Source organism: Saimiri boliviensis, chromosome 1, assembly GCF_048565385.1.
Source record: "Saimiri boliviensis isolate mSaiBol1 chromosome 1, mSaiBol1.pri, whole genome shotgun sequence".
Taxonomy (NCBI): domain Eukaryota; kingdom Metazoa; phylum Chordata; class Mammalia; order Primates; family Cebidae; genus Saimiri; species Saimiri boliviensis.
In genome coordinates, this window is record NC_133449.1 from 238277562 (window position 1) to 238292707 (window position 15146).

Genomic DNA, 15146 nt, shown 5'->3' on the forward strand with positions numbered 1-15146 from the left:
TGAATGAAAAAAAATTAGAGAAGAAAGAATTAAGAACAAGTAATGGAGTCATCATTTCACTGATCCTCCCCCAATTTCAGGAAAATCATGTCCCTAAAACAGCAATTCTGACATAAATTTTTCCATGTCTAAACAGAAAGAAAAGTGAAATTATGGGAATCCTATGAGAGTTTACTAGACATTGTGTGCTTTTAACAGTTCAACACTGGTAATATTTGATAATCAAGAGTAAATTAATAGGCTAACATTTAAAAATGTATACTTTAATAAGTATAAAGTGTATAAACAATTACGTAAGCTGTGGAAAAGCTGACCAAGATACATAAATTAGAAGATACAAGTGTCCATCTAAATTGTCTATATTTCTTTTTTTTTTTTTTTTTTTTTTTTTTTTTTTTTCAGAATATTTATTAAAGGGTTTAATATACAGTTTCTCGTCTGTCGTTTTGGAAGTCCTTTATTGTAAAGACAATTCTATTGTCTGATAACAAACAGTAGCCACCACGGTTATTCAGGACCTCCACGCTGAAAAGGAAAAAATAAAGCAGTAAGATTAGATGTTAAATTGACCAAGGACATGTTTTGATGGCCACTTTACAAATTTATACACTCTTCGGCAAGTAATCTTTGGTTTTTAAAAAACAGTTTTGAGGCCGGGCTTGGTGGCTCATGCCTGTAATCCCAGCACTTTGGGAGCCCGAGGCAGGTGGATCATGAGGTCAAGAGTTCAAGACCAGCCTGGCCAACATGGTGAAACCCTGTTTCTACTAAAAATACAAAAATTAGCCAGACATGGTAGTGCACACCTGTAATCCCAGATACTCAGGAGGCTGAGGCAGGAGATAGATTGAACCCCAGGGAGGTGGAGGTTGCAGTGAGCCAAGATCGTGCCATGCACACTCCAGCCTGGGACAGAGTGAGACACCATTTCAAAACAAACAAAAAAACCTATATATATATAGGTTTTTGCTTTTGCCTTGAATTTGCAAAAGCTTTTGGGTATTTGTATCCTTTTTTTTGAGACAGAGTTTCCAAAGTTTTGCTCGTCACCCAGGCTAGAGTACAGTGGTATGATCTTGGCTCACTGCAACCTACGTATCCCGGGTTAAAGTGATTCTCCTGCCACAGCCTCCCAAGTAGCTAGGATTACAGGTGCCCACCACCACACCCAGCTAATTTTTTGTATTTTTAGTAGAGATGAGGTTTCAACACATTGGCCAGGCTGGTCTCCAACTCTTGACCTCAGGTGATCCACCCACCCTGGCCTCCCAAAGTGCTGGAATTACAGGCATAGCTACTGTGCCCAGCCCTCATATCAATTCTATAACCATAATTTCAGACTTGGAAGGGACTCGAGGTTGACCTGTCCGTAAATTTCTTGGTCTTAGAAGCTCTTTATACTCTGAAAAATTATTAAGGACCCCAAAGAGCTGTTTTTTTGTTTTTTTTTTTTGAGATGGAGTTTTGCTTTTGTTACCCAGGCTGGAGTGCAATGGCGCGATCTCGGCTCACTGCAACGTCTGTCTCCTGGGTTCAGGCAATTCTCCTGCCTCAGCCTCCTGAGTAGCTGGGATTACAGGCGCGCACCACCATGCCCAGCTAATGTTTTGTATTTTTAGTAGAGACGGGGTTTCACCATGTTGACCAGGATGGTCTCGATCTCTTGACCTCGTGATCCACCCACCTCGGCCTCCCAAAGTGCTGGGATTACAGGCGTGAGCCACTGCGCCCGGCCCAAAGAGCTGTTTTTTATGTGAATAATCTATTGACATTGATATAGCACACATATTTACAGAAGGATTTGACTATGGTTTGTTTCTCATAGTCTTGGCCTACCTGATCATCCTGTCTTAGCTCTGACCACACTCTGACAAGACAATAGGAATAGCATGTAAATCAGCAAATGAAGTCCCCAAAGCCCAAATGCTATGGTATTTTGCATAGTCTTGGGATAGAGCAACAACATACTTGGATAAATTCAATTTCTTCTTGAGACACAAGTTTCCTTCTGTATTTCTGAGGTAATGTTTTTATTATTTCTGCAGTGTCTGGTGGACCCTGATACATCAGCAAATCTGGTGATTTACTTCCTTTAGAATGTTGTGAAATTACAGAAGAGTGAGATGGTAGCCCTGCTGATCTCAAAGCTTCTGATACTGAAATTAAAAAGAAAAAAACCTTATTAGAGGAATTATTCAGATGTCAAAATACTGAGTCTTAAAATATTATCAAATAATCAAGTCATTCTTGAAATCAAGTCATTCTTCAATCCTGTGTCAACGATTGAAAAATCCTTCAAAATCAAGTCAATCTTCAATTCCTTTTGGAATTATAATAGGCCAGGCTGGTCTTGAACTCCTGACCTAGGTGATCTGCCCACTTTGGCCTCCCAAAGTGCTGGGTTTATAGGTGTGAGCCACCGCACCCGGTCATAAGTTAACTTCTACTTGCATGCTACATAGGGCACTATTTTAATCTAAGCTACAATAGTCTTAACTGATTTTTAAATGAGAAAAATTGCCTATAATAAAATACTCATTCATAAATATTCATGTACACAGTTTTAAAAGAAATCTAAAGTACAGCTTACCATTGGGTTTAGGATTGTCTCTTCTGTCAGGAAACCTTATTAATGGAGTGTGTGGCTTGACTACCTAAAGGAAAAATAATACGCATGAAAAACAACCACATTAACTAAAAGAAATTAACTGAAATAAATCTAGTAAACCTCATAAATAGATACTTTTGTTAAAATAACTTACTATTTGACAGCAACTTTAAATTATACTCTTCCCCAACCAGGAAAGCTGGTATGAATTATTAACTTGTCTATCTGGTATTCACAACTTTGTACTTTATACATCACAAGACTTTCATTGTGCTATCGAAGGTGTATTTCAAAGCAAGCCAATGGAGGAGATGATGTGGATTTTATGTTGCATGACTTATAGATTGGTAAGAATTGAAAGCTGGCTGGGAGCAGTGGCTTACGCCTGTAATCCTAACACTTTGGGAGGCTCAGAGGAGCAGATTGCATCAGTGGAGGAGTTTGAAACTAGCCTGGGCAACATGGTGAAACCCTATCTCTACCAAAAAAAAAAAAAAAAGAAAAAAAAAAAGAAGGTGGTGTGGTGTGTGCCTGTAGTCCCAGCTACTTGGGAGGCTGATCTTCCTGCCTTAGCCTCCCAAGGTGCTAGGATTTCAGGCATGAACCACTGCACCTGGCCCCCTGACTTATTTGAGTGTTGTTTCCCTACTATATCAATACCCAATAGGTTAAAAAAAATCATTTTAAAAATTAGAAAATTAAGAACACTTTTTCTGACTACAAAAGTAACACGTGTTCTGTGTAAAACATTTGGAAAACACAGAAAAGCATAAAGAAGAAAACACTATAATCCCAAGACCCACATAAAGCGAATTTAAACTTTTTCTTTTCTTTTCTTTTCTTTTGAGATGGAGTCTCTTTCTGTCACCCAGGCTGGAATACATTGCTGTAATCTCAGCTCACTGCAACCTCCACTTCCCAGGTTCAAGCGATTCTCCTTCCTCAGCCTCCTGAGTAGCTAGGATTACAGGCCTGCACTACCGCAGCCAGTGAATTTTTGTATTTTTAGTAGAGATGGAGATTCCCCATGTTGTCTGGGCTGGTGTCAAACTCCTGACATTAAGTGGTCTGCCCGCTTTGGCTTCCTAAAGTGCTGGGATTACAGGCATGGGCCACCATGCCTGGCCCAAATTAAAACATTTGATAGCACTTTATTTTAGTCTTTTCCCTATACCCATAGAAATACATTTTTTTTTTTTTAGAGAGAGAGTCTTGCTGTGTCTCCCAGGCTGGAATGCAGTGCCATGATGCTGGCTCACTGCAACTTCCTTCTCAAGGGTTCAAGTGATTATCCTGCCTCAGCCTCCTGAGTATCTGGGATAACAGGCACCCACCACCATGCCTGGCTAATGTTGTATTTTTAGTAGAGACAGGGTTTCACCATGTTAGCCAGGCTGGTTTCAAACCCCGGATCTCAGGTGATCCACCTGACTCGGCCTCCCAAAATACTGGGGTTACAGGCGTAAGCCACCACGCCCGGCCTGGAATACATATTTTTGGAATACTGTTTTTACAACAGATGTTTGAAAAGTATTAACATTTTTGTCCAGAAAATTCCAGATAGTGGTATATATAGAAGACCTTAAATGGACCTGTCAATATGAAATCTTCTGAATATACAATGCTAAGTATCTAATGAACAAAGTACTATTTTTAACTGAAGTAATCTATAAATTGCTATATAACGAATCAGACTTAAGTGTGTTTATGTGAAATATGTTTATATATTTGTAGTACATGTTATGCAGTTTATATGGGCACAGAAACATAGCTGTGGGATTGGCCTGAAAATTCACCACTGTAATTCTGTTGCTGTGAGAAAATTCTGGAATGTGTTCTCTCCCTCACCATAAAATCATGCTCAAGTCTTCCACATTAAAAAACTTCTTGCACTATTAGCTGTTTCTTCACTTCATAGCCAAGCTTCTTAAGAGAATGTTCTGTCTATCCTCCTGTCACTCTACTATTCAAAAGTTTGAGAAATGGCTGGGCTCAGTGGCTCACACCTGTAATCCCAGCACTTTGGGAGGCTGAGGCAGGAGGATGACTTGAGCCAGGAGTTCAAGACCAACCTGAGCAAGAAGCTGAGACTCCATCTCTACAACTTTAAAAAAAAAAAAAAAAAAAAAAAAAAAAAAGAAGTAGTTTGAAAAACGTTCCACAGCTTTCAGGATAAGTTTAAACTCTTACTTGGCACAAGACCCATTGTAATCTGGCCTTTCCTTACCTTGCCAGCTTTTCTCCACCACTCTCTTATGTACCGGTTGCTCCAGGTATTCTGAAGTATTCTGAAGTACTTTTCCTTTCCCCAATTCATCCACATTCCATTTAGAGCTTATGTCCTCTGCCAGGACATCTCTCTCCCATCCCATTCCACTTCCATGCCTATCCCTCTGACTGGTTATCCTTTACAATAGTTCACATGTCACTCTTCTCTAAGAACCTTTCCCAAATTCCAAAGTCTGAGTTAAAAGCTCCTCCTCATGTTTTCAGAGGACACATAAGTTGGCCAATGATTATAGGAGAGTTTTAAGCTGGACAGGCAGAGACAGAAAATTAAGCACCTCTGCAGTAACATTACTTTTGCATGGTAAATGACCAAGAAACAGTTGCCAAATAAGTGAATAAACCATTTGTAAGTTAGGTCTAACTGGATAGGCATGTAAATATGTATTAGACACTTATACAAAAGTATGTACACTGCAGAGAAAGAATTCTTTGTGACACTGCTTTTATATACTTAAAAACATGATTTAATATGGCCTTACAGGCTGGAAATGGTGTAATCCCAACACTTTGGAAGGCCAAAGCTGGTGGATCACTGGAGGTCAGGAGTTCAAGACAAGCCTGGTCAACATAGTGAAACCCCGTCTTTATTAAAAATACAAAAATTATCTGGGTGTGGTGGTACATGCTTGTTATCCCAGCCATTCATGGGGCTGGGGCATAAGAAACACTTGAACCCAGGAGATGGAGGTTGTAGTGAGCCAAGATCGTGCCACTGCACTCCAGCATGGGTGACAGAGTGAGACTCCATCTCAAAATATATATATTAATAATATGGTCTTATAAATTAAATTCCCACCCTGTTTGGTATCCCCACTTTTTAACAACAAAAAAATTTTCTTTTTTATTTTATTTTAATTTTTAAAGACAGGGTTTCACCATGTTGGTCAGGCTGGTCTTGAACTCCCGACCTCAGGTGATCCTCCCGCCTTGGCCTCCAAAGTGCTTGGATTACAGGCATGGGCCCCCACGCCCAGCCCAAAAAATTTCTTTTGATATAGGGTTTTGCTCTGTCACCCAGGCCAGAGTGCAGTGGTGTGATCACAGCTCATTACAGCCTCAATCTCCCAGGCTCAAGTGATCCTACCACCTTAGCCTCCAAACTGGGACCACAAGTATGCACCACTACGCCTGGCTAATTTTTAAAATTTCTTGCAGAGATGGGGGTCTCTCTATGTTCCTTAGGAGGGTCTTAAACTCCTGGGCTTAGGGATCCTCCTGCCTTGGCCTCCCAAAGTACGGGGAATACAGGTGTAAGTCACTGCACCCAGCCCTATAAAGTGTTTTAAATGCTAAAAAGTAGAATAGTATGAAATAAACCCTAATATGTTCATTACACAACTTCAATAATAATATAGTCCATCTTACTTCATCATCCCTTCCTGATTAAACAAATCCCATACATTTAATCCCATCTCATCTGTTAATACCTTCCACACATTACTGACAAACAGAATTTGTTAAATCATAACTGCAATACTTTTTTTACCCCAATTTGAAAGCAATGAAGCCAGGTTCAGTGGCTCATTCATATAATCTCAGCACTTTTGAGAGGCTGAGGCAGAAGGATCGCCTGAGTCCAGGAGTTCAAGACCAGCCTGGGCAATATAATGAGACTCTTGTCTCTACTAAAAAGTTTAAAAATTAGCTGGGCATGGTGGCATAGGCCTATAGTCCCAGATACTTGGGAGGCTTAGGGGGAAGATCACTTGAGCCTGGAGATTGAGGCTACAGTAAACCAGCCAAGATCATGCTACTACACTGCAACCTGGACAACAGAACAAGAGCTTGTCTCAAAAAAAAAAAAAAAAAGGCAGTCAACTGTTTATTAACTAACCAGATTACAAATATAATCATGGTAGATACCTTAGTTCAGGCATCCCCAAACTTTTTACACAGGGGGCCAGTTCACTGTTCCTCAGACCGTTGGAGGGCCGCCACGTATTGTGCTCCTCTCACTGACCACCAATGAAAGAGGTGCCCCTTCCTGAAGTGTGGTGGGGGGCCGGATAAATGGCCTCAGGGGGCCGCATGCGGCCCGCGGGCCGTAGTTTGGGGACGCCTGGTTTAGTTCATCCTAGTTTTTGTTCAGGTAAGCCCCAATACTTTCATCCCACCTAACTAACAATAATTCCTACTATCACCTAATATTTAGCTTATGCTCACATTTCCCCTTCTTGACTAGGTGTGGTGACTCACACCTGTTCCCAGCACTTTGGGAGGCCGAGGAAGGTGGATTGCTTGAGCTCAGGAGTTTGAAACCAGCCTGGACGGCCTGGGTGCAGTGGCTCACCCCTGTAATCCCAGCACTTTGGGAGGCCAAGGTGGGCGGATCACAAGATCAAGAGATCAAGACCATCCTAACCAACATGGTGAAACCCCGTCTCTACTAAAATACAAAAATTAGCTGGGCATGGTGGCATGCACCTGTGGTCCCAGCTACTCGAGAGGTTGCATCAGGAGAACTGCTTGAACCAAGGAGGTGGAGGTTGCAGTGAGCCAGAACCGCACCACTGCACTCTAGCCTGGCGGCTGGCAACAGAGCAAGAAAAAAAAAAAAGAAACCAACCTGGGCAACATGGCGAAACCCCATCTCTACAAAAAAATACCAAAAAATTAGCTGCAAGTGGTGTTGCATGCCTTTAGTCCCAGCTATCTGGGCAGCTGTGGCAGTAGGATCACTTGAACCTTGGGAGGGCAAGGCTGCAGTGAGCTGTGATCGCGCCACTACACTCCAGCCAGTGTGACAAAGTGAGACTCTGTCTCAAAACAAAAGAAAAATTTCCCCTTCTCAATTGTCTTTTTAGACTCTAAATACAAATACGAGAAACGAATAACTCCAACTGTATTAGCTGGCTAATGTAACTAAGAAGCAAATCTGAAAAGGCTCTCACTGTATGACTGCAACCATATGACATTCTAGAAAAGATAAAACTATCCATCTAAGATTTATTCATGCCTTTTTATAGACTGATAGTTCATTTCTTTTTAGTGCTTAATAATATTTTAATATCTGAATGTACCACAGTTTATCAATTCACCTATTGAAGGATACCTTGTTTGCTTCTAAATTTTGGTAATTATAGATAAAGCTACTATAAACATCTGTGTGCAGCTTTTATGTGGACATAAGTTCTCAACTCACTTGAGTAGATATTATGGAGTGTAATTGCTGGATTGTACTGTAAGATTATGTTTCCTTTTGTATGCAATTGCCAACCTGGGACCAGCGCCATGGCTCATGCCTGTAATCCCAGCACTTCAGGTCAGGGCAGGTGGATCGCTTGAGTCCAAGAGTTTGAGATCAGCCTGGGCAACACAGTGAAACCCTGACTCTACAAAAAATACAAAAATTAGCCAGGCATGGTGATGTGTCTAAAAAAGGGAAAGAAATTGCTAAACTACCTTCCAAAGTGGCTGTACCATTCTGCATGCATTCCCACCAGCAATGAATGAGAGTTCCTGTTAGATGGGATAGTAATGAGAGTTCACATCTTTGTCAGCATTATGTGTTGTCAAATGTTTTGGATTTTGGCCATTCTAATAGGTGTGTAATGGTGTAATGGCTGCCTTAACTTGAAATTCTCTAACATATGATTTTATATATCTTTTTTTTTTTTTTGAGACGGAGTCTCTGTTGCCTGGGCTGGAGTACAATGGCATGATCTTGGCTCACTACAACCTCTGCCTCGCAGATTCAAGTGATTCTCTTGACTCAGCCTCCCAAGTAGCTGGGATTACAGGTGCATACCACCACACCTGGCTAGTTTTTGTACTTTTAGTAGAGACAGGGTTTCACCATATTGGCCAGGCTGGTCTCGAACTCCTGACCTCAGGTGATCCACTTGCCTTGGCTTCCCAAAGTGTTGGGATTACAGGCGTGAGCCACCATGCTCAGCTGAGTATCTTTTCATAGACCTATTTGTCATCTGTATATCTTTTTTTTTCTTTTTGAGACAGGGTTACACTCTGTTGCCCAGGCTAGGGTGCAGTGGTTTGGTCTCAGCTCACTGCAACCTCGACCTCCCAGGCTCAAGTGATGCTCCCACTTAAAGCAATCCTCCCACTTCAGCCTCCCAAGTAGTTGGGACTATAGGTGTGCGCCACCACACTCAGTTAACTTTTGTATTCTCTGTAGAGACAGGGTTTCACCATGTTGCCCAGGCTGGCCTTGAACTCCTGGGATAAAGTGATCCACCCACCTCAGCCTCCCAAAGTTTGTGTATCTTATTTGATGAGCTGTCTGTTCAGCTGTTTTGCCCATTTTAAAATTCAGTCATTTATTTTCTTATTTACAAGTTCTGTTTTCTGCAAGTCTTTTATCAGATATATCTTTTGGAAGTATTTTCTCCCCGTATGTGGCTTGCCTTTTTTTTGACAGTGTCTCACAGAGCAGAAGTTTTTTATTTTAATGAAGTCGTGCTTATCAATTAATTTTTCATGGATAATGCCTTTGGTGTTATATATCTAAAAAGTCATTGTTAAACCTAAGGTTATTTTTATTTTCTCCCATGTTATCTTCTAAGGATTTTATAGTTTTGCATTTTGCATTTAGGTCTGTGATCCATTTTGAGTTAATTTTTGTGAAGGATGTGAGGTCTGTCTAGATGGATATCCAATTTTTTTCAGCACCACATTGAAAAAGACTGTCTTTTCTCCATTGTATTCCCTTTACTCCTTTTGTCAAAGATCAGTTGACTATCTCTTTATTTTTACCTTTCCAAATCTTGGTTTTAGCTATACCTCTTATAAATAGCTAAGCACTGGATTTCCATTTGGTAGCCAGTTTGAAAATGTGTTTTATTATTTTTTGAGACCAGGTTTTGCTCTGTTACACAGGCTGGGGTGCAGTAGAGTAATCATGGTTCACTGCAGTGTCAGACACCTGGGCTCAAGTGATCTTTCCGCCTCAGCCTCCTGAGTAGCTAGGACTACAGGTACACACCACACACCACCACTCCTGCCTGGTTAATTTTTATAGAGATGGGGTCTTGGAATGTTGCATAGGCTGATCTTGAACTCCTGGCTCAAGCAATCTTCCCACCTTGACTTCTCAAAATGTTGGGCTTACAGGTGTGAGCCACCACACCCAGCCTGCTTTGTCTTTACTTACTGTTCTGAGACCATGTTTTGTGACTTCCTATCAGTTTGTGCCAATCAGTCTTTTGGTACTCTTCAAGATATGGATCAACAGCTGAATTCTAAGCTCTGTCTTTTTTTTTTTTTTTTTTTGAGTCAGAGTCTAGCTCTACTGTCTAGGCTGGAATGCAATGGCATGATTACGGCTCACTGTAGCCTTGATCACCTGGGCTCAAGTGATCTTCCTACCTCAGCCTCTGAGTAGCTGGGACCACAGGTGCACGTCATCATGCTCAACTAAGTTTTAAAAATTTTTATAGAGGTGGAGTCTTGTTATGTTGCCCAGGCTGGTCTTGAACGCATGGACTCAAGCCATCCTCTTGCCTCAAGGTGCCAAAGTGTTGGGGTTACAGGCATAAGCCAGTGAGCCTGGCCTAAACTCTATTTCTTGTTGGCACTGTAGTCCTAGCTTTTATAGGCCTGTCACAGAGATAATAAATTTTGCTAATGTTTTATGTAATTTTTACATAATATTAGCACATACTGGTTTGTATTCTTTTTCTTTTTTTAGAGGGCAGTCAGGAACCTAGTTTGAATTCTACATATGTGAGTACAGATCTTTGTTCCTATGTTAGAAGGGCACAGACCATTCCTTACTGAGTATCTCGCAGTTTCTTCATTTGTTTGCGTGTATTAGCTTTGAGTTAGTACTGCTTTGGACTCTACCATTTTAACAAAACTACCAGAATTTGTTTATGCAAAAGATGGACATATGGGCCGGGCACGGTGGCTCAAGCCTGTAATCCCAGCACTTTGAGAGGCTGAGGCAGGTGGATCACAAGGTCGAGAGATCAAGACCATCCTGGTCAACATGGTGAAACCCCGTCTCTACTAAAGATACAAAAAATTAGCTGGGCATGGTGGCACGTGCCTGTAATCCCAGCTACTCAGGAGGCTGAGGCAGGAGAATTGCTTGAACCCAGGAGGTGGAGGTTGCGGTGAGCCGAGATCGCGCCATTGCACTCCAGCCTGGGTAACAAGAGCGAAACTCCGTCTCAAAAAAAAAAAAAAAAAAAAGATGGACATATGGATTGTTTCTGGTTGGGGGCTAGCAGGGGCCCCAGGGCAGTATGTACAATACCTACCTGCTGAGATGCCACACTCCTGGCATCTAGTAACTCTGCTAGTAACTTTTTTTTTCTATGAAACATTTAGGTACAGAGACAGTATGGGCATTCACTTCTCTTGGGCAATAAACCCATGAGTAGAATTGCTGAGTCATATGATAGATACATGTTTAACTATTAGAGACTGACAGTTTTCCAAAGTGTTTATAACATTTTATACTCCCACCAGCAATATTGAGGGTTTCAGGAGCTTCACATTCTCATCACCACTGATGTCTAAATTTTAAGTCATTTTGCTAGATGTGTAGGACCTCGTGTTTTTATTTTCCTGGCAAATAATGATATTGAGCACTTTTTAAAATATTCATTGCTCATTTGGGTATCTTTTGTGCAACACCAAGTCTTTTATCCATTTTTTTTTTTTTTTTTTTTTGAGATGGAGTCTTTCTGTCACCCAGGCTGGAGTGCAGTGGTGTCATTTCAGCTCACTGCAACCTCCAACTCCCAGGTTCAAGTGATTCTCCTATCTCAGCCTTCCAAGTAGCTGGGACTACAGGCACGTGCCACCAAGCCCGGCTAAGTTCCTGCATTTTTAGTAGAGACGGAATTTCACCATGTTAGCTAGGATGGTCTCGATCTCCTGACCTCGTGATCTGCCCACCTCGGCCTCCCAAAGTGCTGGGATGACAGGCATGAGCTACCGCACCCGGCCCTTTAACCCATTTTTAAATTGTTATGTATTATTGATACATATGGTTATATATTATAGATAACAGACCTTTGTCAGGTAGTCTCTCAGTCCTTACAGAATCTTTAACTAGTTGATGCTCAATAACCACCCACTGAATAGGTGAGGATCATTCATTGCAATGGGATGAAAGACTGGGATCTAGGATTATCATTCAGACAACAACTTCGGTAATTTAGAAAAAGGTCTTTTAACAAATGCATTTATGTAAAGCGAAATGTACTTCTCATATCAAAGCTAAAACTCAATTCTAAAATAATACACTTTCAAGGTTCAAAGACTATGTAAACCAACCACAAAAATGGCGGTTGTGTTCCACTTATATGACAATTTTACCTAAGTTAAAACCACAACTGGAGAAACAAAAAGGTCAACAGGAATTAGTAGTTGACAGGTGGATTAACAAAATTCCTTGAGTTGCCTATCTAAACCAAGGGAAAATAGGCTTGTGAAACCAACACACACTAATTAAGCTTAAATAACATTTTTCTATTCCCCTTATCTGCCCTGTAGCAAGAAGCCTAGAGAGAGAACCCGCCTCGGCGAGGACGCGGCACACGGGGCCAGTTGTCCGACCATTCCCGAGACCTTGAAGGGACACTGACTGGGTCAGATCCAGGGTACGCTTCCTTCTACGCCCCGCTATCGCCTTCCTTCCGATTGGCTGATCGGGGAGGGGGAGGGGGCACCACAGCCAATCCTAGACGGCGATTGGCCAGGTTACCGCCAGAGCCGCCTCAACCGCAGATGCCTGACTACGGAGGTCCTGGCGGAGGAGCCGGGGACCCCAGCAGTAGGTACAGGACTTACCTGCCAAGTTATTGCACGCCTGCCGCCAGGCTCGAAACCTCGGCGCCGGACCCACCCCACTACCCGGCCCAACGGGCTCAAAGTCCCATCCTCACACACACCCGCGGGCGCCGCTGCTGGCCCTCCGCAGAGCCGCGGCCACGGCGCAGCCTCTTCCACCGCTTTTCCTCCTGGACGCTGTAGCTATAGTCAGCACAGTCCCTACCGCCCAAGGTGCGGAAACGCGACAAATCGCTTTACCTGAACGACTCTACTGGCAGACGCCATCTTGCTGCCCATCATGACCCCCGAGAAGGGGCAGTTTCCGGGGCGCGAGCTAACCGCGGTTATCACCGGAGTCCCAGGGAGCTGGGGGCGGTGCTTCCCGGGACGTCACGGAGGAGGAGCCCGGGCTGCGCCCTTCTCCGCCTTGGGGTTGGCCCCGCCCCCTGCGTCTCACCCCGCCCGTTCCTCCTCCCGCCTGGGATCGACCCACGTGTTTTCTGTTGTTTCGTTTTGGGGACGAAGTTTTGTGAAGCTGGGTCTGTTGTGCTCATTAGCACATTGTCTAGGACCATTTTTTTTTTTTTCCAGAAAGCCAGTTTATAATTTCGATATAGTTCAAAATTGTATCTGAAACCAAATAAATAATACAAGCTTCTGATGTGACAGCTCTTGCAAAGATAGAAATTAAAGAAAAACAAAAACAAAAATCTTGCAGCTTCCTAAAATGAGTAATTATGTTAAAACGGGAGTTAGCGGCAAGCTCACAAGTTTACCCTGGCTTAATAAGGGCCACGTCACAGTCTCTTGCTGATTGGCATTGCTTGATTTCAATTTGTTTCTGTTTCTGTTCATAACTCCTGATATTGAAGTGCTGGGCCTTTGCTTTAAGTATGAGAGAACTCAAAAATTCAGAAATATTTGAGATGTAAGCCAGTCATATCTTTCCCCAAAAGTTACATTACAGGCAGGACGTTATGGCTCATGCCTGTAATCCCAGCACTTTGCGAGGCCGAGGCAGGCAGATCACCAGAGGTCAGGAGTTCCTGACCAGACTGGCCAACATGGTGAAACCCCATCTCTACTAAAAATACAATAATTAGCCGGGCATTGTGGCAGGCACTTGTAGTCCCAGCTACTTGGGAGGCTGAGGCAGAATCACTTGAACCTGGAAGGCAGAGTTTGCAGTAAGCCAAGATCAAGCCACTGCATTCCAGCCTGGGAAACAGAGGAGGCTCCATCTCAAAAAACACAAAAAGTTACATTACATTCTGTGATAAATAATGCTTATGTTATATATAGTATTGTAAGCTTGATCAATATTTTTGATGATATACATCAGTGATTTTTAAGTCTTGGGAGCTTTTTTTTTTTTTTTCGAGACGGAGTTTCGCTCTTGTTACCCAGGCTGGAGTGCAATGGCGCAATCTCGGCTCACGGCAACCTCCGCCTCCTGGGTTGAGGCAATTCTTCTGCCTCAGCCTCCTGAGTAGCTAGGATTACAGGCACGTGCCACCATGCCCAGCTAATTTTTTTTTGTATTTTTAGTAGAGACGGGGTTTCACCATGTTGACCAGGATGGTCTCGATCTCTTGACCTCGTGATCCACCCACCTCGGCCTCCCAAAGTGCTGGGATTATAGGCTTGAGCCACTGCGTCCGGCCAGCTTTTTAGAAATATAAATTACTGGCCAGGTGTGGTGGCTCACGCCTGTAATCCCAGCACTTTGGGAGGCTGAGGTGGGTGGATTACCTGAGGTCAGGAGTTCGAGACCAGCCTGACCAACATGGTGAAACCCCATCTTAAAAAAAAAAATCCCAGCACTTTGGGAAGCTGAGGCGGGCAGATCACAAGGTCAAGAGATCGAGACCATCCTGGCCAACATGGTGAAATCCTAACTCTACTAAAAAATGCAAAAAAATTAGCTAGGCATGGTGGCGTGCACCTGTAGTCCCAGCTACTCGGGAGGCTGAGGCAGGAGAATTGCTTGAACCCAAAAGGTGGAAATTGCAGTGAGCCGAGATTGTGCCACTGCACTCCAGACTGGTGCCTGGTGACAGAGCAAGACTCCATCTCAAAAAAGAAAAGAAATATAAATTACTGAACCAAATGTGGTCTATTCTGATCTGTCCATAACCCCCTCCCCTTGTTTTTTGAGACGGAGTCTTGCTGTGACACCAGGCTGGAGTGCAGTGTTGCGAACTCAGCTCACTGCAACCTCTGCCTCCTGTATTCAAGTGATTCTCCTGCCTTAGCCTCCAGAGTAACTGGGATTATAGGTGCCCACGACCACACCTGGCTAATTTTTATATTTTTAATAGAGGTGGGGTTTTGCCATGTTGGCCAGGTTGGTTTTGAACTCCTGACCTCAGGTGATCTGCCTGCTTTGGCTTCCCAAAGTGCTGAGATTACAGGTGTGAGCCATCATGCCTGGCTCTCAAACCTCCTTTTTTTTTTTTTTTTTTTTTTTTTTTGAGACGGAGTTTTGCTCTTGTTACCCAGGCTG

General features: G+C 42.8%; 1 protein-coding gene across 1 annotated transcript; it reads right to left on the reverse strand.

Moving 5' to 3' along the window:
* Positions 1-237: 237 nt before the first annotated feature.
* On the reverse strand, positions 238-12980 carry KGD4 (alpha-ketoglutarate dehydrogenase subunit 4). Its single transcript, XM_003925780.4, has 4 exons — positions 12899-12980; positions 2591-2654; positions 1969-2156; positions 238-525 (listed from the first exon to the last, which is right to left on the reverse strand). Exons 1-4 carry the CDS (start codon positions 12938-12940, stop codon positions 508-510), a joined length of 312 nt encoding a protein of 103 aa, XP_003925829.1. The 5' UTR covers positions 12941-12980; the 3' UTR covers positions 238-507.
* Positions 12981-15146: the final 2166 nt, after the last annotated feature.

Excerpts from the sequence above, each read along its gene's own strand:
- KGD4 (XM_003925780.4), bottom strand. The coding sequence starts at position 12,940 with ATGATGGGCAGCAAGATGGCGTCTGCCAGTAGAGTCGTTCAG. Across the intron at positions 2,655-12,898 it reads CTGCCAGTAGAGTCGTTCAG|GTAGTCAAGCCACACACTCC; the intron begins GTAAAGCGATTT and ends TTTTTCCTTTAG. Across the intron at positions 2,157-2,590 it reads AGACAATCCTAAACCCAATG|TATCAGAAGCTTTGAGATCA; the intron begins GTAAGCTGTACT and ends TTTTAATTTCAG.